At 56.2% G+C, this 22,519-nt stretch overlaps 2 protein-coding genes and 1 pseudogene across 2 annotated transcripts in view; 2 read left to right on the top strand and 1 right to left on the bottom strand.

Moving 5' to 3' along the window:
• The window catches only part of LOC149273257 (homeobox protein meis3-like), a gene marked incomplete at its 5' end in the record, with an annotated part of 9,821 nt that extends 1,072 nt beyond the window's left edge, over window positions 1–8,749 (top strand). The window contains 11 exon segments of the mRNA XM_089506566.1: window positions 80–130; window positions 1,571–1,720; window positions 2,940–3,051; window positions 5,143–5,288; window positions 6,871–6,947; window positions 7,072–7,082; window positions 7,085–7,129; window positions 7,380–7,469; window positions 8,484–8,629; window positions 8,632–8,670; window positions 8,672–8,749. Coding sequence (XP_089362692.1) covers window positions 80–130; window positions 1,571–1,720; window positions 2,940–3,051; window positions 5,143–5,288; window positions 6,871–6,947; window positions 7,072–7,082; window positions 7,085–7,129; window positions 7,380–7,469; window positions 8,484–8,629; window positions 8,632–8,670; window positions 8,672–8,749 — 945 coding nt within the window.
• A 2,833-nt stretch (window positions 8,750–11,582) lies between these two features.
• Window positions 11,583–19,102, bottom strand: LOC149273256 (uncharacterized; annotated as a pseudogene).
• Window positions 19,103–19,121: 19 nt separating this feature from the next.
• On the top strand, window positions 19,122–21,523 carry LOC149273255 (26S proteasome non-ATPase regulatory subunit 8). Its single transcript, XM_089506552.1, has 7 exons — window positions 19,122–19,250; window positions 19,740–19,812; window positions 20,050–20,152; window positions 20,578–20,743; window positions 20,833–20,933; window positions 21,050–21,161; window positions 21,386–21,523. The coding sequence occupies exons 1-7, from the start codon at window positions 19,122–19,124 to the stop codon at window positions 21,521–21,523; spliced, it is 822 nt and encodes a 273-aa protein (XP_089362678.1).
• Window positions 21,524–22,519: the final 996 nt, after the last annotated feature.

The following is a 22,519-nucleotide window of genomic DNA, read 5'->3' as shown; positions in this document are numbered from 1 at the left end:
CCATCGTACCCATCGTACGGCGTGTGGCGGCGCCATATACCTCACCCGCCCCTCTCTTCTGTTCCCTCTTCTGTTCCAGATGATCCAAGCCATCCAGGTCCTGAGATTCCACCTGTTAGAGCTGGAGAAGGTACGCTGGGATTGGGGGGACGCCGCGCACGTTATTGGGGGAGGGGGTTATGAGACATGTTTAGCGGACATGCCGTGTTCCAGACGTCTGTTAACTATTTGAGTGCCAAGCACCGCATATATCATGTATCGGGGGGGGGTTCTGGCCTCTGTGGCTTTCTATGGTCAGAAGCCGGGGGCGCAGCCATCCGCTGACTGGGGGGGGGGGTATTTCTTTGCCAGGGTGTCAGGCCCCCGAGTCTGCCGGGGGCCGCACAGATGGCTGCAATCTTTCAATCCAAGAAGAGCAGGGAGTGGAAAAAGCTTAACCCCTTCCCTGCCGCTCAGCTACTGGTGGGGAGCTAATAGAAAATGCTGGCGGTGGGGATTTAACTCTTTGCTTCCCATCAGCATGCTAACAATTCGGCCGCAATTGGCCGTTGAACACTGTGTACCCGCGGCCCTTGAGGACTGAAGCCATGAGATAGGGGGTGTTGGGGGGTCTCCACGGCGTGGCACGGCTCCTCGATTCCTGTTGGATGTTGGCATTGTGTATCGCGACCAGAATGTGCCCGCTTGGGGTTATTCGCATAGTAGAGTGCAAGCTCCTGGGATTGCTCATGCAGACCCCCACCTCTGTGCCTGCGCATCCCGGGGTAATACTCGGACTCGTTAAGGTCTGCTGGGCATTTAGGTCACTTGCAGAACGAAGCACATTTGTTGACGTTTTATATTCGTGCTTTTCGCATGCGGTAACGAGCTGCGCGTGATACTACCGGCGTGTGTTATGCATGCCTGCAGGCAGGAAGAGGTTAATTGTACCATCGAAACCCTCCCCTGACCTCCTTCCATATGGTGAATCCCACCAGGCTTTGAATACTGCTGGCGCATACCACTCGGAGAAGCAGGGGGGAGTGTAGAGATGAAAGGAGCCCTCTTGGTTTGGCCCCTCTGGTTTGATGAGTTAATGAGCTCATTAAAGGATACAAGAGGCGCTGGTGGGTTTTAACCAGATAATCCCCTTGTTAATGTGGTAATTAACCCTTTGATTCCCTGCGCCAGCCTGCTGGGAATGAGGGGATTAAAGCTTCCTGGCTCCAAGGGGTGCAAAGCCCTGTTTAAAGAGACGGGGTCTTTACTCACAAGGTCAACTTCTGCCCCGAGACCCCCCTTCCCTCCGTCCAGAATGCCCCATCGCCTAAAACCGAGCGATTCCTGTAAATTGGAGCTTATCGGGCATTTTATATAAACGTTTTCATTTATTTATTTTTTTTGTCTTTTATTGGAAATTAATTAATCGATTGTTTATTTCCTGTGTAATTATGGAATGTTTGGTAAATTATAATTAAAGCCAGTATTCATAATATTTATTGCCCTGGGGTAACTTATACTCAGGGGTGCGGCTGCCGGATCTCCCGCCGGTACCGTTGGCCACGGAGCTAACAATCTACTCTCCTCGCAGGTCCACGACTTGTGCGATAACTTCTGCCACCGGTACATCACCTGCCTGAAGGGGAAGATGCCCATCGATCTGGTGATCGACGACCGGGACGGCTCCTCCAAGTCCGACCTGGAAGACTTCACCGGGTCCTGCACGAGTTTATCCGACCAGGTGAGATGCGGCCCCCGGCTTTACAACGGGGGGGCCACAGTGATCCGTCCTAGGATCAATAATAATGGGGCTACGCCGCGGCCAATGGCGTAATTCCACATATGGGGGTAATAAGAGGGTTCATGGGGCACTAACGCCTTAACATCGCGCCCCGCGGGGAGCTGCGAATGACGCAGGGGGGGGGGGCCACGTTTACGTCTCGAGCGGCTGAAAACTCGCGCTGTGCGGAGCAAATTATCACATCTGGGGGCAATTACACGGCTGCTGAGCTCCGGACGCCGCGCACTGCCTCGTTCTCTGCGTTTAGTGAACCCGGGTCTGAGCGTACAGGGGTGGTCCCCGGTGTTGTCGTGTAATGGGGGGGGGGGGCGTCTGGGAGCCGAGCCCTAAACCCATCCTTTACAGCAAAATGCCCCCGGCCCCCCGACTAATGCAGGGAACGCATGTACTCGGCTGATGCATTTTTAATATTCCTTCAGGCTGCAGAGCATGCGCCGAGTGCACTCGTTCCAAGCAGCGGCTGGGGGCTGAGCATCTGTCACCCCCGTCCACCGCACCACCAATCCACTACCTCCTTGCTGCGGCCCCCGACAAACATATCCGAGCCCCCTGTGATACGTCTACATGATCAACTAACTGACGTGTCGCTGTCATTAGTACCGAGGGGCCGGCCCTGTGTATGTTTCGGCGGGCCCCGCGCTGTTTACATTGAATTAACCCCTCGTTGGCGCTGTCCGCGGGGTATTTATGGTTGGAGCACCTGAGGCCCCCAAACCCCTGTGGATTCAGGATCCGGATCGGAGGCCGGGCACCGCTTCACTTTGAATCTGGGATTAAAGGGGTCGATAAGGGTCACGAACTCCTGGGGAGGGGGTAGATCTACAAATGGGAATGACCCCGGCCCTCGGCTGCCTTTCACACCCCCCCCCCCCCCCCTTATATCTCCGGGGTTTAGGGTTTCCCTTTGGGGGCATTGAAATCAAAGCCTTTCAGGAACTCTTGTTAACACTTTAACTGTCATAGGGTTCTGCATGGCGTTAAGGGGGGGGGGGCAATTATATCCCAGTTCCCCTCTCATTAACCCTTTAACGATGGGTGCTGATTACGGACGCGCGATTGTCGTATGGAAGGGAAAGCAGATTTATCGGTAACCGCTTGCTCTGTCCTGATTGGACGAATGATATTCAGGAACTGATCGTTTTAATGTTTTTGCCCCCAGAATAACTCCTGGATCAGGGATCACGATGAGACAGGCTCCACCCACTCAGGGACCCCCGGGCCGTCCAGTGGTGGGCTGGCATCGCAGAGCGGGGACAATTCCAGCGAACAAGGTGAGAGGCATTTCCAGTGGGTACCTCCCCCTGTCCAAGGGGGCCGCTCGTACTCCATGTATCAGTAACTGCTCGTTTTGCGCAGAGAGGGGGCGACACTCTGCATGCGAAACCCCGGGTCGCTGGGAATTACCCCCCAATCCCATGGCATTAAGCCGCCGGTTACTGCGTTCCAATGCTGGCGGCTCGGAGTTATCCGGGCGAGCGCCGGGCCGCCAGCTGTATTTTGGGCCGTTGGCGGGAGGCGTGTTGTTTGTTTGTAGATCGGGGCGGCTGATATGGTAATTAGGCTGAGATTCCTGTACCGGCCATCTGTGCGCTCCGAACAGAGCGGGGCCCCGGCAGCCAGAGACCCCCGGGGAGCGAAGCGTTAAAGCGCGACGGGAACCGACTTCCAAGATGGAGATGTCGCCGCTTTAATGACTGTTTGCACCAGGAGGCCAATGGGGTTCGTCACATTTACAGGCCCCTCCCACTGCGAGAGCTGTAACCCCTCCTCTGCCGCCCCCCCCCGTGCACCCCCACATCCTTCCCAACTCCAAGGTCATGCAGTGAGTGCCTGCGCAGCCTCCGCTCTCATTCATAAATCAGCGCCAACCCCCCCCCCCTCCGCGCCGCTCCACTGACTCCCAGCAGGGTTTGCAATAAAGCAACAGGGAGTGTTAGTTAATCACAGAATAATCCTTAGGGGGGCTCCCTGCGCCCCCCCCCTCCGCTCTCTCCCTGTCACCTCCCCCACTCAGTCGACCCCCCCCCCCCCCTCCCAGTATGTAAACTGGATTAGTGTAAAATAAACAGCTTGCTTAGCGTGTGTCGGTGGCCGGGCCTGGCGAGCGTCTGTGAGAAGCCGGCGCTCTCCTGAACGCGTCGGAATCGGGGCGGAATTAATGCTCCAAATCCGTACAAATTGTTCTGCGAAATAATCATTTCCTCCGTATTAAAACAATTTTCTGTCCCATTATTCGCTCCGACGTCCCTCGCATAATTAGATCCGTTCCGACAGATCATTAGAACGCCGTGCGTTCCCAAAGGCAGACGTGGCGGCCCCTCTCCGGCCCGCGATCCGTGCTAGATGGGAATATGGCGGCACGCAAGCAAGCCCAGCCATTCGGGGGGGGGGTCGGTAGGTGTTCTACTACTTGAAGTTACCCCATAGGGGGCATCACTCCCATGGCGAAGTGGTTTGCGCTATTCATGCATGACGCGGGGGGGGGGCGGAGCTTTAATAATCGCGGCTTCCGGGGGGGATATTTATCATTTCCACCTCTTCAGCGAGAAACGCGTCGGGTACTAAATGGACCCCCGACACTCCGCTTAATGCGCCGAATCTCCCCGTCCAATAAAAACCTCAGGCTGGGGGGGGGGGGGGGTACCAGGAGTTATATCAGGGCCCCTGTATCTCGGGGGGTCTCCCTCCTCCGGGTCACTTGAGTCCTGTTTGAGGGCCCCCCCTGTATATATTAAGACTCCTCCTCCAAAACCCGAAGCCTTTGTTCCGCAGAGCCCTTTGGTGAGTGTCTGGTTGTTGCCGGGGTGGTGAATGGAGGTAATGGGGGGCCGCAGCCGGCCCTGAGCTGGCGCTCTGATGCATAATTTACTCCCCCCGCAGGCAAGCTTTTAAGCTCCTCTCTTGCCGCAGGTTATAAGGCGCTCGGCAGCTGCTCCCTCCTCCTCCTCCATGATTTATGGTGATAGTGTTGAAGGGGGTCCGGCCGGTGGGCTGCAGGCAGCGAGGGGGTCCGGGAGGGTCTCAGAACGGGGTAAAAGGATTAAGACGGGGCAACAACCCGGGGCTGAAAGTCTGCTGCCTACGAGCGGGTTTAATCCATGCTCAGGGCTGCAGTGAGTCCTCGGACCCCCAAAGAGCCCACTTTGTTCTCAAACCCGCCGCAGTAGTAATACTGGATCCCGTGACGGCAGCCAATGGGTGAGGAGAACGCCTCCTGTAGGCTCTACCCCGCGTGTTCCGCGCCCGCCCTCTGCGTGTTCCGCGCCCCGCCCTCTGCGTGTTCCGCGCCCGCCCTCTGCGTGTTCCGCGCCCGCCCTCTGCGTGTTCCGCGCTCTCACGGCGCGCTCTCGTGTCTCCCGCAGGTGACTGTCTGGATAACAGCGTGGCGTCTCCCAGCACCGGGGACGACGACGACCTCGACCGAGACAAGAAGAGGAATAAGAAGAGGGGGATCTTTCCCAAAGTGGCCACGAACATCATGCGCGCCTGGCTCTTCCAGCACCTCTCGGTACGTCCACCAACCTCGTTGCTTGCCCCAGGAGCTTGCACTCGAGGGCTGCGGATATTTCCCCTGACCGGAAGACTCTGGTCTTGTTGGCGGGGATACTTAGGGGTGTCTCCCATACACAAAGCTCCAACATAGTCCACAGTGCTGTACACTACTGATTGGGTGGTTGGCTCTCATCACTCTCAGCCAGACTTTTGTTACCGGGTTTATCTCGGCCATAATTACCCTCCCTCCACCTCATATTTACTCAATAAATATGGCGCCCCTCACTTCGGACCCCCATACTCCTCACAGCCGCTAAAGTCTCAATTAAAATGAAGCGAAGCTCGGAGAAGCTGCGCAGGCACAGAGGGGCCCCGGGCTACATCCAACCCCCCCCCCCCCCCCCCCCCCCCCCCGAGAGCCAATTACCCAGCCTGTCCTGGCCGTTACACGACGGAGAGTTAATGAACGCCGACCAATTAGAAGTAATTGACGAAGCTATTAAACCTATTAGAAGCTGATAAACGGGTAATCAATTCTGGGTAATTACCCTGAACCTGCGCGGGGGGGGGGGGGGGTGTTGGATTTCCAGGCGGCTCGCATTAACTGCCCCGGGGTGGATACAAAGAGGGGGGGGTCTGTTTGTATAAGGAGCCTGAATCCCCCCCCCCCCAGGTCCGATCAGTGAATATAATAATCCAGTCCGGTTCTGCTCGCTGTCAGACGCTGTTGGGCATTCTGGGCACTCCGAGGGGCTCAAGGGACCCTCGCTTGGCTCTGGTGCCATTATGGCCCCCACATTTCTCCTGTAGCTTTCCCGTTGTACTGCACCATGGCATATGTTGCCAGTATCTGGTAAATGTGAACGATGCTCTCGCTGCTCAGTTTCTCCTTTTCTACTCGGGTGTAATTTACCAAAATCCCCAGAATCTGAGCCCGAAACGGTGCTCATAGGTAAAAACATCGGGCGCGGGGGAGGGGAATATAAAATCACAAGGCAAATATTTGTTAACCAACAAAGACCCCGGTCTGGTAACCCATAGCAACGGCGAGGGGCCTGTACGGTTCTCCAGTTGCCCCCCCACCCCCACATCAGGTTTTTGGGGCCTATCGGCTGTCGAAGCCTCAGCAGCCCCTTCATCAATCACCGAGCTGTCAGGAGAGGGTCTCCGGCTGACCCCGAGCCTCATCCATCATGGCCGCCCTGACAGCTCCATAGAGAGGGGGGGGGGGGGTTTCTTTCAAAGCCTCCTAATCAAGCCGAGGGCCGGAGGGCCGTGTGTTTCCCGGCGTCTGACCCATCTGCTCCGAATCTGGGAAGGATCCGCTTAACAAACCAGATGGCCGCTGCTTTTCTGGAGGTCCCTCGGCGTCTGGCCCTCGGGGGCCCCGTGTGACGGCGCGTTCCCCTCCAATAATAAATCTCCGCAGCGTTCCCGGCGCTAAAAGCGGCGACTGACGGACTCTGTAGAACGCGCAACAGGGCGCCCCTGTTATTTCATCCCCAGGCTCAGGGGTCTTCTGGATGAAGCAATAAGGCACCGCAGGCTGGTTACCCCGATACCCCCGGCCTCACCCTCTTGTTTTTCCCTCCCCTCAGCACCCGTACCCGTCAGAGGAACAGAAGAAGCAGCTGGCGCAAGATACAGGTCTCACGATATTACAAGTCAATAACTGGTAAGCGTCCGGCTTGGACCCCCCATCTCTCCCGACGAGCCCCCCCCCCCCCCATCTGGGGCAGCTTTTATTAACCCCCTCATCTTCTCTGGAATGAAACAGAAATGTTTGTCCCTCGTTGCAGGTTCATTAATGCGAACGGAGGATCGTCCAGCCCATGATCGACCAATCGAATCGCACAGGTAGGGGCCGTCGCCGGGTCGGACGCCGATGCATTTCTCGCCACCAATGGGAAATCTCTTCGGCTAAATGCCGGTTGCCAGGGGATTCCGCCTCGTAGTTACCGGACGTACTCGCCCCCCCAGGAGATGCGTCTGGGGGCTCCGCGATGGGCCATGGTTCCTCTGGGGCTGCGGGGGTCTGTCTCTCCGGGGTGGGGTCCTGGGGGTGATTTGGGATTCTGTCTGACCCGACCCGTGTCTCTCTTTGCAGGTCAGGGAGGAGCCCCCTACAGCCCCGACGGACAGAACATGGGGGGCTTCGTCATGGACGGCCAGCAGCACATGGGAATCCGTCCTCCAGGTGAGAGAGCGCTCGGCCCCTTCCCCCGTCGCCAGGGCCGCGTTTATTCAGAGCTGGGGGAGGCATTTAATCGGGATTTTGATAAAATGTTTGTTTTTTGGAAGGTGGGGGGGGTAAGTTGGGGCATTAGTGGCATTTCCTTCTTGTGGTCTTAGTTACCTGTCTCCCCCCCCCAGGAGCCATGGGAGGATTGGGGATGGCCGTAGGGATGGAGGGGCAGTGGCACTACATGTAACACCGCTGCGGCCCTCCTGGTACTAGGGATGTAAGTACAGTACATGTATGTGTTTGGATGGGGGGAGGGAGTGCTTGCTGACCCCCCGCACCCCCCATTGGACCATTCCCACATGTAATGAACGTGTCACATGCATGTACATCCCTGCACGCGGGTCACATTCACACATCATCCAATGAGATGGAGGATTGAGCGACGTCATTGAATATGGAGGCTGGGGGTACAGAGGTCTGGAATGGAGGGGCGCAAAGGATTCTGGGTAATCAGGGAGGTTAATAATGGAGGTGAAATTAACCCCGACTTTAATAAAGGGACTAGAGGAGGAGGAGGGACAGAGAGAGAGAATTAGCCACGGAAGATGAGGGACACGGACCTCTGCCGGGGCTAATTGATAAGCCGTCGGCTAAATACCCCCGTCTGGGGCAGCGTGTCCAATCGCACTGACTGCGCCGGTATGTAAATTTCTCCGATAGCGAGCGGCGGTTTATCACGGGTCGCAGAGGCCGCGGCGGGAACGTTTTCATTTCAGAAATGAGGGATTTGGTTAACCCCTTCCTGCCTCGGCGCGGGGGTCCTGCAAGTCGGGTGCTTGAGGGGGTGGGTTCAGTCCGCATGGGGGTCCTCGGCGAGGTGGGGGGGTTACTGGGGGGGGGGGGCCCGCGTTGCTCGCTCCCCAGAAAGAGGAGAGGGAGTAGTTTGTACGCTCGACTTTCTTTCATGCGCGTTACTGAAGGGCTTTTGTGGTGCAAAGAGCTGACGCTCACTTCTGTCTCCTGCAGGCTTCCAAGGAATCCCGGGGGACTATGCTGCGGCCCCCAGCTCCATGGCCATGGGATTCCCACCGGCCGGCTACACTCCCCCGATGCCCCCGCACCCCGCCGGCCTCCGACACGGACCGTCTCTACACTCCTACCTCCCGGGGCACCCCCCCACCCTGCCTCCATGATCCTCCCCGCCGGCCCCTCCCCCCCACCACCTGGTGGCGGCGCAGGGTCCGGGGGACGCACTTTTGAACGGTCAGAACATAGACATTCACGCTCATTAACTGTCGGAACGCGGACCTTCTAAAGAGAGTCCGGCCCCTGCGAGACCCCCGTCCAGCCTGGAAAAGAGAGAACCCGCCGCTCGTTTACCCCACGAGACGAGAGGCGCCGCAGGAGCGGAGATTCCGGCACCGTTTATTCCTCCCCGGACTGGAACGCTTGGAAGGTGGAAACCCGTTTCTTTTGGGTTCTCTGGCCTTCCTAAACCCTCCCCCGCTCTCGGACGGACCCCCGCGGGACTCTTCTGGACGGAACCCGAAAGATTTTTTGTTTTTTAAGCCTGGTCGCTAGAAGCAGGGACTGAGTTACTTGTACATTTTTTTTAATTAATATTATTATTATTTTGGTCGATCCGCGTCTCGTTTTACCTGTTTTTTATGATAAAGAAAATGAAATTGGAAAAAAAAAAATCACTTTGGATGTAAATATGAATGTATAAATATTTATAGCACCTATAAAATTCAGGGTCAGTCGAGGGGTCTCTGCTCGTTTTATTATTGTTTTCGTGGGATTAACTCTTTCTGCACCATGATCCGCCAATCAGAGGGTTGGAGGAAGCTTAATCCCCATATTACCTACCCCCCCACGTCTCTTGCCCCCGCATCCCCCTCTTTTTGCCTCCAGGCCCTGGGCTGGTGACGGAGCGTCTGACCCCGGGGTCAGCGTGCGACCCTAATTACAGCCGGACAGCAGCTCGGTGTTTGGAGGAATTGATCCCCTCTGGGGGGGGGGGGGGGGGGCATCTGCAGCGAGTTTATTTCTCGCTTGCTCCTGCCCCGTAAAATTATCACTTAATTAGTGGACGGGGGGGTGGAGCTGGGCAATATGGAGGGCGACTGGAGAAGAGCAGAAAGCTCCAGGGGTATGGAGGGCGACTGGGGCAGGAGGAGGGCAGGAGCTCGGTTACAGATTATTTGGCATCCGCACGGGACCGGGTATTTACTAGAGTTGGCTACAAAGTCCTGACTCGTGAGAACCGTCTCCGCCAGTACCGAGTGCCCACTCGATGAGCCCCGACGTACCCCACCAGTTACACCCGGCACCTCCGCTGGGTCCTGATTTAAGTGTAACTGCCCCATCGCCCTTGGAAGCTGCTCACCTCCGGACAGCTGATACGTGGGGGGGGTCATAATATAATCTGCTGCCAAATTAATTTTACTAAATACCCCCCAACACCTTGAGTTTGCCTTTATTGATCTGTAACTAATTACCCTAATACCTCCGTGGGGCAGAGACCCGGTAGAGGGCTTTTCTGGGGTGGGGGGGCAATGTATGGATATAAAGTGACGTCATATAGTCTGTGTAATGTTTGGATTGCAAGCTCTGCAGTATAAATCTATAATCCTATCTCTGTGTGTGTCTCTCATCCCCTGCCTGTCGTTGACATGGTTCTTGCCCAACCCCGCACCCCCCCCCCACCTTCAGTGTTTGGGGGGGTCTCTGTACGGGGGGGCATGAGATGGGCAGTATAAACCCTGGGTGTCTGTGATTTCCCGGGTGGGGCTCTGGGAAGAATGATTATGGGGTAGCGGCAGAGATCTGCGGAGCGCATAGTGGGCCAAACCAATTATTACAGAGGGGATTCGATAACCACACAGTGGGCCAAACCAATTATTACAGAGGGGATTCGATAACCACACAGTGGGCCAAACCAATTATTACAGAGGGGATTCGATAACCACACGGTGGGCCAAACCAATCCTAGGGGAACTGATATCCACATCACTAAAAGTGAAACATAGATAATAAATCCAGATCCGTTGGGTAAATATTGGCCGGAGCAGGTAAAGGTCACCGTGTATCACCCCAACATCTCATATCCACAACTCTGCCACATTCAGCCACCGATCTCCCACCTCGAGGAAAAATAGTCCCCTTCGCTTGTAAACCAAATATCTTAAAAAACAATTAATGAGCGGCGGCGGCGGTTTTGATAAACGACGATCCCGTTAAAAAGGTTTTCGGATTTTGGTCTTTGCTGCTCTTGAGCTCTTCGTGTCGGGAGCAGTTTGTTTCCCCCCACCGAGTCCTCCACCAGTTATAAAACACTGTAAAAAAAAATAAAAATACAGCCAAACTAATCAGCCAATCAGGAAGAGGTACCCAGATCCACGATGGGAAATAATATATAATAATATATATATAAGTCTTTTATATTTTATTACTATTATTCATTTCGCCTCCAGTATATAATAACAATAATAATATCGCTATCGTGCTTCTGTCCAGCAAAGAGTTAACACCTGGATCTTGCAGACGCGCATTAAAGGTGGCCCTAGGCTGACTGACGATAATCACTATTAAAAATTAAATTAACTTTAAAAAAAAAACCAAAAAACATCTGCTTTCAGGCCCCGGATTCTGTACGGAGATAAAACCAGATCCCCGCTAATCCAATACAGGGAGTCTGGGCCAGTAATGGAGGCGTCTGCCGGGGGTGAATGTCCAACAAAGGTTAACACATCTGAGCATCACAGACGGAATCCCTGCTTGAATACAGGTGACTTCATTCAGAATATCTTCACCTCCTGACAAGTCACGGTTGCCATAACGACTGTCAGAGCCATTTGGTGGTGGCAAGTGAGTGGGTCACTGCGATGGGGTCTGTGGCTAATGAAGGGTTAATATTTTGGATGGGGTCAATGGCGTAACAATAAATGCGGGTGAGGATGGGCGTTGGGGGCATCAGGGGCGTTATCTGCCTCCTTGCTCCTCAGTTACAGCAGGTGGCAGCCTGGCCCCCGGCGGCCTCCTTCTGACCCCCGTCTTTCCCTCAGCCCCCCATATTGACCCCCAGTCCTCTGTGACCACGCCGGGCCCCCCCGGGCTCGGCCATTATGAGCCGGACAGCGGCGTGCGGCTGGCGGGGTCCGGCTGTCAGGAATTTGATGGATGGAGCCGAGGAATGGCCCTCATAATAAAGACATTAATCATCCGCTGACAGTTGCCAGTCACCCCTCTCCAGCCCTCCCAGCTGCTCCCTGCCCCCCACCGCTCACCCTCCTGCCCCCACCATGTGCTGCACAGTCTGCCAGGTCCAGGGAATCATATCATGATATAAAGGGAGCCCTGTACCAAAGAGCTGACACTCTAATGATATCATCAAAGCCCATGTACCGAGGAGATGGTTCCATGTTATTATAGTGGACCCATCCTTGCCAAAAGAGCTGACAATCAAACGTTAGAAAACTATAAATGGTTTTATACCCTACTAGTATTAGAAGACTTTCTGCCCCCAGGAGCTGACAATCTATGAGCTGCATTCACTGAACCCAGGAAATATACCCCCTTCCCATATACATTAACTATACATTATACGATATATATGGGTTCAGTGCTAAATATATACAGCATTAAAGGGAACGGAGCACATCTAGACTGGCAGTGATTAAGCCCCCCGCACCCCTCCCCCGCATGATGATATAAGCGCTAAACGGCCTTTAATATCATTTTCTAAAACCCAGCGGCAGTTTTTATACAAATCGCTAAACGCTTCCTAGAGAAGCCCGGCCGCATTCATCGCATCCCGCAACCCTGCACCCCGCAACCCTGCACCCCGCAACCCTGCACCCCGCAACCCACAACCCTGCACCCCGCAACCCTGCACCCCGCAACCCACAACCCTGCATCCCGCAACCCTGCACCCCGCAACCCACAACCCTGCACCCCGCAACCCTGCACCCCGCAACCCTGCACCCCGCAACCCACAACCCTGCATCCCGCAACCCTGCACCCCGCAACCCACAACCCTGCACCCCGCAACCCTGCACCCCGCAACCCTGCACCCCGCAACCCTGCACCCCGCAACCCACAACCCTGCATCCCGCAACCCTGCATCCCGCAACCCTGCACCCCGCAACCCTGCACCCCGCAACCCTGCATCCCGCAACCCTGCACCCCGCAACCCACAACCCTGCATCCCGCAACCCTGCACCCCGCAACCCTGCATCCCGCAACCCTGCACCCCGCAACCCTGCACCCCGCAACCCTGCATCCCGCAACCCTGCATCCCGCAACCCTGCACCCCGCAACCCTGCACCCCGCAACCCACAACCCTGCATCCCGCAACCCTGCATCCCACAACCCTGCATCCCGCAACCCTGCACCCCGCAACCCACAACCCTGCATCCCGCAACCCTGCATCCGGCACCCCGCAACCCTGCATCCCACAACCCTGCATCCCGCAACCCTGCACCCCGCAACCCTGCATCCCGCAACCCTGCATCCCGCAACCCACAACCCTGCACCCTGCATCCCGCAACCCTGCACCCCGCAACCCACAACCCTGCATCCCCCAACCCTGCATCCCGCAACCCACAACCCTGCATCCCGCAACCCGCAACCCTGCATCCCGCAACCCGCAACCCACAACCCTGCATCCCGCAACCCACAACCCTGCATCCCGCAACCCACAACCCTGCATCCCGCAACCCTGCATCCCGCAACCCACAACCCTGCATCCCGCAACCCGCAACCCACAACCCTGCAACCCGCAACCCACAACCCTGCATCCTGCAACCCGCAACCCTGCATCCTGCAACCCGCAACCCACAACCCTGCATCCCGCAACCCACAACCCTGCACCCCACAACCCTGCATCCTGCAACCCTGCATCCTGCAACCCGCAACCCATAACCCTGCATCCCGCAACCCTGCACCCCACAACCCTGCATCCTGCACCCCTGCAACCCGCAACCCACAACCCTGCACCCCGCAACCGGGCATCCCTGCACCCCACAACCGCGCATTCCTCCATCCTGTATCCCCTCCAACCCCTCAACCACGCATCCCGCAGCCGCGCATTACACTATCTGCTGCTAAATGCTAGGAAACGATAACTGCCTCCCCAGCTAGCGAAGAGTTAAGTATAGGGTGATGCGCTGCTTGGCACAGAAAGAGTTAATGCTGCATGGTCGCTGGACGTGTCCCCAATTTAATTAACCAAAAACTCCTGGCTGCCGACGTATTTACGGCCGGGAGGAGGACGGACCCCGGACCCCCGCTCTGCCCGTTACCCCGGCGGGCCGATAGATTTACACCGCTCAGGGGAGTGGAGTCCGAGGGCCAAGCGCAGGACACGGAGGACACGTGTGATGCATGTAATGGCTGATGGACCAAGGTCACGGCTGTGTGGCGGGCCCTGCGCATGGCCGCTGGTGTCAGACCGGCCCTTCTGGGCGGCTGCTCAGGAGAGGAACAAAAGGAAGCCGAATGCGGAGTCGCATCGGAGGTCCCAACGGCCGCGGCGATAATCAGACCACGTTTTAAGCTGAATTCCCAGAATTTCTGGTCTCGCTTCTTCTGTAGATTGTAAGCTCCGGTGGGAAAGGATCCCCCCCTGTCATCCATCTGAAGAAGAGACCTCAGAGGCCCTGAGAGCTTATAATTATTATTATCTATTGTGTTATATAGCGCCATCATATTCCGCAGTGCAGTACAACGGGCTTTTATCTGTTGGCCCAATGGGTATCAGACGCCACTTTCTCGTCGGCTCCATCCGCTTCATTATGAATGCGTCCCGGGCGCGTTTATTGCCCCGGGGGTCCGGGGGTCTCGTTATAAATTCTGTGCACTGAGCGCAGATCCCGGCGCCGTGTCTTTATCTGATGAGACCGCCGTTTGTAGCAGCAGTGAAAAGGTTAACAGGTGGCAATGTTTGCCCCCCGTTTTTGGCAGATGGAGGGGGCTGGGAAGCTGCCATCCTCAGCTCAGGGTTTGGGGGGAGCCGGCGTGGGGTCAGGGCGTGGGGCGAGGGGGCTGCCAATCACTCCAAAGGGGGTGGAGCAGAACGAGGGGCAGTTCAATCGGAGGGTAATGAAAACACATCGATCATGTAATTATACACCTGTCAGCATCAGGACAATGGGGGGCGACGGGGGAGGGGTGATCGGCAGAACGCCATGGTGTGTGGGAAGACCCCGTATACAGGCGGCGAGGGTCCCTCCATACACAGACCCCGTATACAGGGCAGCAATGGAAATAGAGGGGCAGGGAAGCCCAGGCAGAGGGGGTAACATTACACCATGGAGGGGTAAACAGGTTTATAACCCCCACAAAAAAACCTGAATTCAAACAATAAACAAAATGGTTAAATTTGATTCCTGAAACTCAATTTTCATGATATTTTGTTCTGCAGCTCAAATTAAGCGGCAGTTTATTATTAAATGCCCCCCCCCCCCGACGTCCTCTTCATGATTGGCTGTTTCAGCTTTGAGAGACTCTGTCCCCTTTCACCTCAAGACCCCAATATTCCCAGATCCCCCCCGCCAGACACCCTGATCCATCCCCACAATGCGCAGACGCAGAACCCCACCCCTGGACATATGTTGGGGATTTGGGGTTAAAAAGGCAGATTTTTCTCTTAAAGCCGGGGAGTTTTGGCCCCTTGGAGCCCCCCCCCCCCCCCCCCGGAGTCTCCGGCCCTCCTGTTCTATCCCAGATGCTCCCTGACATGAAAAGGATTGTCCTCCAGGAATGTACGTGAGACGCGTCTCTTTCAGCTTCTCTGTCACTTTCTACCCCCCCGGGAGATCTCCTCACACATTCCTGAGATGCTTCATCCCAAAAAGAACGGCACCTGCGCAGGCTGGCGGCCCCGGCGGCCGGACCCCGGGGAGAGGACTATTCTCCATCCCGTGGACCCAATTCAATGGCGAGTGACAGCAATGCCTCGGCCGGGGCGCTATTGTCAGCCATGTCTTCCCGTAGGGACCATCCATACAAACCCAAACTTACCCCAAGCCCCCGAACAATGCCCCAAACAATGGCATGTCATTTACCAAGGAATCCGGGGGCATCTCGGGGGTCTTCTCTCCTTGGAGACGTCCAGAAATGATCAGTTTCGGTCTCCAGTAAGGAAGCATCTGCTGGGTTTTTGTTTCCAAAAATGTACCTTACTGGGAATACTGGTTTCTGACGCCAATTGTCCCAGTTTAATAAATTCTGTAACAAAATAGCCATGGAGCCCCCAGAATATCCCCACCGGAGACGGAACATCTCCGCGGTGACCCCAAATCTCGGGGCGAGAAAACGCGACAATCTTCACATATAAAGTGCTTCACACCCGTATTCCTGACCAGTTAAAGCCCGGGGAGGGCTGGCAAGGGGGGGCCGGGGAGCAATTGCCCCTGAGCTGCTCAAATATCAAGATTTTCGATCACCCCCACATAAAGCCAGCAGGGGGAGTAAGGAGGGCTTCTGGATGAACATACCCCTTACCTGAATCCTTTCTGTGCTCCCTTTATGTGTTTTTGGTAAGACTGGCTGGCGCATTGTGCTTTGGCCTGCTTCATTACGGGGCTGGAATTGCCCCCCCCCCAAGGCTGTTGCCACACCGGCAGGCACGACGCTCCTCGGGGGCGGGGCCTGATGGAAATAATACTGTTTTTTGAGCAGGTGGAAATCCCAGCGCATTCGATTAATCACCCGCTCCCAGCGCACGAGAAAACGCGGTCAGCCCGGTCACCGGCAAAAGATGAACGCTGCTGGCCGCCGAATGCGGAGTCTCAGGTCACAGCGGGCAAGCGGATTTTGGTGATTTCAGTATATTTTTGTTACTAGTTGGGAATCTGATACCTGGCCCCTTTTTGCTGCATTCTCTCCAAATTCCGTAACTCTGGAGATTTTGCAGCTAAAATTTAAAAGTAAAAAACCAAAACTCTGAATAGTTTGATGTTTTGGATGACAGGGAGGGCCGGATGGACGGGAATCTTTTTCTAATAAATGTGTAATTTTAGGGCACGTATCCTTTATAAGAAGGAGGTTAGAGTGTAAGCTCTGCGGGACAGGGTGCGCTCTGACTGATAAACTGTGGGTGGCTGCTGACACCTGGTGGCCAGGACTGGAACTGCTCATCCGCCATAAAAAATGGGGAAAAACATCAAGAATTTTTGGACAAAATCCGATCGTTTGGGGGTTTTTTATATGAAAAGCGTCCGGAGCGAAATCTTCCGACAGAGTCCAGAGGAAAAATATCACACATTTTATATTAAAAAGAAATACAAAAGAAATTTCTAGGCACCAGAATCCATTTTTATGCATAATCCTGCTTGTTTTACAACGTGCGGGATTAGAATGCGGGAGAAGTGGCGATTGGAGCGCGGGGGGCGGGGAGATAGCCGCACTCCACACACTCTGCCTGGGGGGGGGGGGAGAGAGAGAACACCCGCATGCCGCACTCTGCCCCGGGGGGGGGGGGATCCGCACACCGCACACCGCACTCTGCCCGGGGGGGGGGATCCGCACACCGCACTCTGCCCGGGGGGGGGGATCCGCACACCGCACTCTGCCCTGGGGGGGGGGTCCGCACGCCGCACTCTGCCCTGGGGGGGGGGGGGTCCGCACGCCGCACACACCTGTGGCCTCGGGTCATCAGCAAGAAGAACATCACAAGCAGACCCCCCCGCTCCCCCCCTTTAGCGAGGGGTTTTTTTTTTTGCTGTAATTCAGCTCAATTTGACCAAATTGTTCCCAAAATGGAAGGTGGGAGGTTAATTTCAGGCTATAAATAGTAACCTGGGAACCCTTTTGGGGACAATTAGTAAAAATAGCCTCTTTGTCTTTTAACCCTTGGCCTGCCGCGCTCTGCTCAGCACCGGGTCCGACTCCCATCATGCATCTGGATATCCGGACACATCGGGCTGCGCTTCATTATTTGGGTTTCTGGGTTTGTATTGCGGGGGGCGATGGGTCCCCAAATACCCCACTGGAGGGCAAGTGCTGCAGCCTGGGGTACGCCCGGCACGGGGAGATCCAACCAGCGCTGAATTAAAAAAACAAACCTAGAACCACTGGCATCCCAGTGACAGGCAGCTAAAGGGTTAATCCGTGAGCCTATGGGGGGGGGGTCTCCATTGATCTTTATGAGGGGCATTAACACTAATTGCCTTTTCCAGGGGCCATACTGGAGCATTTAGTGCAGCAATTGGATACAGACTGTGCTCCCCCCCTCCCATCATAACTACAGCACGGGGCGTCCACTGCCTGCGGTATACCCGGCGCTGCGCACACACAGCGCGTCCCCCCGTATACCCGGCGCTGCGCACACACAGCGCGTCCCCCCCGTATACGCGGCGCTGCGCACACACAGCGCGTCCCCCCGTATACCCGGCGCTGCGCACACACAGCGCGTCCCCCCGTATACCCGGCGCTGCGCACACACAGCGCGTCCCCCCGTATACCCGGCGCTGCGCACACACAGCGCGTCCCCCCCGTATACGCGGCGCTGCGCACACACAGCGCGTCCCCCCGTATACCCGGCGCTGCGCACACACAGCGCGTCCCCCCCGTATACCCGGCGCTGCGCACACACAGCGCGTCCCCCCGTATACCCAGCGCTGCGCACACACAGCGTGTCCCCCCCGTATACCCGGCGCTGCGCACACACAGCGCGTCCCCCGTATACCCGGCGCTGCACACACACAGCGCGTCCCCCCCCGTATACCCGGCGCTGCGCGCACACAGCGCGTCCCCCCCGTATACCCAGCGCTGCGCACACACAGCGCGTCCCCCCGTATACCCGGCGCTGCACAGACCAATCAGTCGTTGGTCTCGTCTTAGATTCAGGAGCCGTATGTCTATTCCATGCATGTTTAATCCCCTCACTGTATTACCCTCTACCACCTCTGCTGGGAGGCTGTTCCACTTATCTACCACCGTCTCCAGAACAGCCTCCAATATTATTAGTTATTGTTTTATATAGCGCTATCATATTCCGTAGCGCTGTACAATGGGTTGACAGGACACATAACAAGTAGTATATAAAATAATGATTTGCAACAGACGGTAATTCTTATTTCACTAATCCTTATTTACCCTTTTCCCCTCATATTCTCTCGCTCAACGTGGCTGCAGCCGAAAACCTGACAGCTTGAAGCTGTGGCCGGGGTAGCGGCCGTACGTCACAGCACCGCCCCCTTCACCCCAAAAAACAATTACTCGACATATCCGGGTAAAGGGGAGATTCCATACAGGGGGGGGTAGTAGGGTTAATTTATCTGGAGTCTCTTTACCGGGGGTGGTTGTTTGCCCTATCTGCCCCCTCCCTCCAATGAATTCCCGGTAGTTGGGGTAGTTTCTCAGTTTCTCTGCCACTTCATAGAAAGGATATTTAAATCCGGCGCCAGGCTTTGCGCAAGCGCGGAACTCAGCCACCCGCCATATTGGAGGAGGGAATGAACGCCTTGCTGGGGCGGCTGCATTTGCCCTGCCTTGACATGGCGGCTGCCCTGCCTTGACATGGCGGCTGCCCTGCCTTGACATGGCGGCTGCCCTGCCTTGACATGGCGCTCTGTGCCTGGAGCGGCTGCCGTCAGTTCCGGCCGTAAAGCGTAGCTGTCGCGCTCCTGCCGATTCATTGTACTGGTTGTGCTGCTGATGGCGCTGAGCGGAGCGGAGACTGCGGGGCTGCGGCAGGCGGCCGCCATGTACGAGCAACTGAGGGCCGAGTGGGGCAAGAAGAGCCCCAACCTGGGCAAGTGCGGGGATGTTCTGGGCAAGTTGAAGGTGAGAGAGACCGGGGAGGGTATGAGGGGGTAATAAACACACTGGGGGAGGGGTAATAACGTTGATTGACAACCCGCCAGAAGAAAGGAGGCAGCTGATAAAGGGTTAAACGCGTGATTGATCAGCAAAAGGCACCTGCCAGGCTGGGGCATTAATATATTAGGGGGTAAACAGTGGGGGCAGGGAGCAAATGGGGTAAAAGCTGGGGGCAGATTACGGGGCTGTCAGAGGGTTGGCGTCACCTAGAGAACGGATTTCACTTTAATGCCCTGTTCTGCCCCGGGGCACTTGTGGCCAATCACGTTTAATGCCCCTCATGGGGACCTCAGACAACTGCCCCGACAGTGCAAGAAATCTATAAATACCCCTTGAAACCTGATTTCTATATTAATAACGTGAAACGTCGCCTCCTGGGGCAGTACGGTGGTGGGGTATGAACTCCTGGAGGCTGCGGAGGGTGAATACTGACTTTTTGCCCCCTTCTTCCAGCTCGCTCTCCTGGAGCAGAACTTTTTACCCACAACTGATGCCAAACTGACGAAGCAGCAGCTCGTACTGGCGCGTGAGTATCTCGCAGCAATGATCTCTACCACCTCTGCTGGGAGGCTGTTTCACGCTCTCTAGCATGTTAAGCAAATAAAGCCCATATATATATATATTTAGCTTCTGTGGCGACAGCCTATCGGCTCTGGCTTTCACGTTACGTGACTGTTAAGTGATGTTATTATCTACGGGTCAGGGGATGGGGTGGCGAGTGCCGCGGCGGTGGGGCGGCAGATTTAACGCGGTCCGTTTTCAGGGGACATCCTGGAGATCGGCGCCCAGTGGGCGATCCTGAAGAAAGACATCCCGTCCTTCGAGAGATACATGGCGCAGCTCAAATGCTACTACTTCGACTACAAGTGAGTGCATGGTACAGGGATGGGAGCACAGGGGGAGGCGGCCCGCGTTTTGGGGGTTATTGAGGCTGGAGGAATTTAATAGACGCGGAGTTAAAGTGAAGAGGTTGCAGGAAAGTGAGACCCCCAACCTGCAGCGCTCCCCCCAAAGCCAGGGCCGGAGATGTGTTCAGCGGGCGGGGCAGGGAAAGGGGCAACTGCGCGTGAGGGGGTATTCTGCAGAGTCCCCCCCATGTGTTTGGACGACAATTTAAAGGGCCGCGCGGCTCAAAGCGGCCGGACGGCCGGAGCGTCCCTTTTTTTCCGTTCCTTTCAAGGTTTCCTAATTTATTTATTTTGGGGGGGGGGTGTCTGTTTTCATGCCCCGTCCGTGGCCCCCAGGGGCCAGGGCCCTTCCTGCTGTAACGTTTCCCCCCCCTTTGCCGCAGGGAGGAGCTCCCGGAATCCGCGTATAAACACCAGCTCCTCGGCCTCAACCTCCTCTTCCTCCTGTCCCAGAACCGCGTGGCCGAGTTCCACACCGAGCTGGAGAGGCTTCCGGCCAAGGAGATCCAGGCCAACGTCTACATCAAGCACCCCGTGTCCCTCGAGCAGGTATTTGGTGTTGGGCTGGCGGTGATGGGAGTTGTAGAGTCCGTCGGCCCTCGCGGCCCCCGCTCACCTTCGCTCTCCTCTGCTTTCAGTACCTGATGGAGGGAAGTTATAACAAGGTGTTCCTGGCCAAGGGGAACATCCCGGCGGAGAGCTACACCTTCTTCATCGACATTCTGCTGGACACCATACGGTGAGTTCCGGGTCTCCCCGCCTCTGCCGGGAGGACGCTCCGTTAGCTGACTAATCGCGCCGGCCGTGTGCCGTTGCCCACGCGTGTGTTTTACGTGCCGCCGTGTCTCGTGGCAGGGATGAGATCGCGGGATGCATCGAGAAGGCGTATGAGAAGATCCTGTTTAACGAGGCCACGAGGATGCTCTTCTTCAACACCCCCAAGAAGATGACGGATTACGCCAAGAAGGTTCGTACCGGTTGGGGGCAAATTATTCTTTCCCCCACCCCCACCCCCGGGGCTGATCCTAGGGGCCACCTGCTAGCTTCCCAGGGCAGATTATTCCCTGCGCTTGCAGACGTTGTGTGTGTGTCCCTGGGGCAGATTATTCTCGGTGAGCGTGGGGTAAGCGGTTTCCTGGAGCCCCCCGGTATTCCTGACGGATAATAAATGCCCCCCTGTTGTCTTTGCAGCGAGGCTGGGTCCTGAGCCCCAACAACTACTACAGTTTCAGCAGCCAACAGCACAACCCGGAGGAGGCCACGATACCGTCCACGGAACTAGCCAAACAGGTCATCGAGTATGCCCGCCAGCTGGAGATGATCGTCTAGCGCCAGCCGCGGCCCCCGCGCTCTCCTCCTCGGCTCTCCTGGACTTTCTGCCCGTGTCAGCTTTTTTTATGTTATTTGTGGGGTTTTTGTATAATATTACGCGCCGTGGCTTTGTGGGCTTGCGCAGGCACGAGGCCGCTCCTGAGGAGTGGAAAGGATTCTTTGGCCTCTCGTCACCGGATCGGATGCAGGAGCCCGGCCGGCCCCCTCTGGGGGCGACACGCTGGGGTATTCGGGGTGCAGGTTGCGCGTGTGATGATGTCATGGACCCGGTGAACACGGCACTGCGGGGTCCCACGGCGCATGCAGAGATTGTATCGCGCGTATAATAAACGGAGTATCTCAAGGTGTGGCGTTTGTGGTCGTCATGGCGTCGGCCGCATTTCTTATCTTTGGGTTCTCTCGGGTTTCAGGAACATTCTAGATTCTGCTCGTTTCTGTTAGCAATTTGTGGGAAGGGGCGGGGCCCAGGGCCGGCCTGTGATTGGTTCACGCTGCATTATAGGAAGTCTGTTAACATGCAACCTGCTCTGACGTCTCTTGATCTATACATCGGGCGAGATACAGACGCCCAAAACTAATAATATACGGGGGTCTGAGAGCCCCCTATAACCCGCCTGTCACGATGCTGCGGAGCGCTGGAAACGTGGACACAAAATGCTGAGAATTTACCCCAAAATCTACACTAGCCGACGTCTATCGTCCTATCGGGTGATACAAAGTATAGGTCAGAGCCGGCGCCTGCCCTTCAGCGAGGACCCCTACGCCTCACTCTGCTGGGAGACCGCCGAGGCGTAAGTGTTACGGCACCGCAGGGGTTTGTCTGGTCGGGACACAAGAACCACGAGGCGCTCGCTCGCTTAATGGCTTTTATTCTTTGCGTTCGTGGCGGCTCCGCTCCGTGGCCTCGTGCTGATCCAGCAGCGGCTTGGTGGCCAGGGCCAGCGCGGACGCCACTTTCAGTGTGGTGACCCAGATGGGCTCCGTCAGCTTGTT

Source organism: Sceloporus occidentalis, unplaced genomic scaffold (genome assembly GCF_023333645.1).
Source record: "Sceloporus occidentalis isolate IW3139 unplaced genomic scaffold, rSceOcc1.0.p SCAF_390, whole genome shotgun sequence".
Lineage (NCBI taxonomy): Eukaryota > Metazoa > Chordata > Lepidosauria > Squamata > Phrynosomatidae > Sceloporus > Sceloporus occidentalis.
This window is presented reverse-complemented; position numbering and strand designations above follow the sequence as displayed.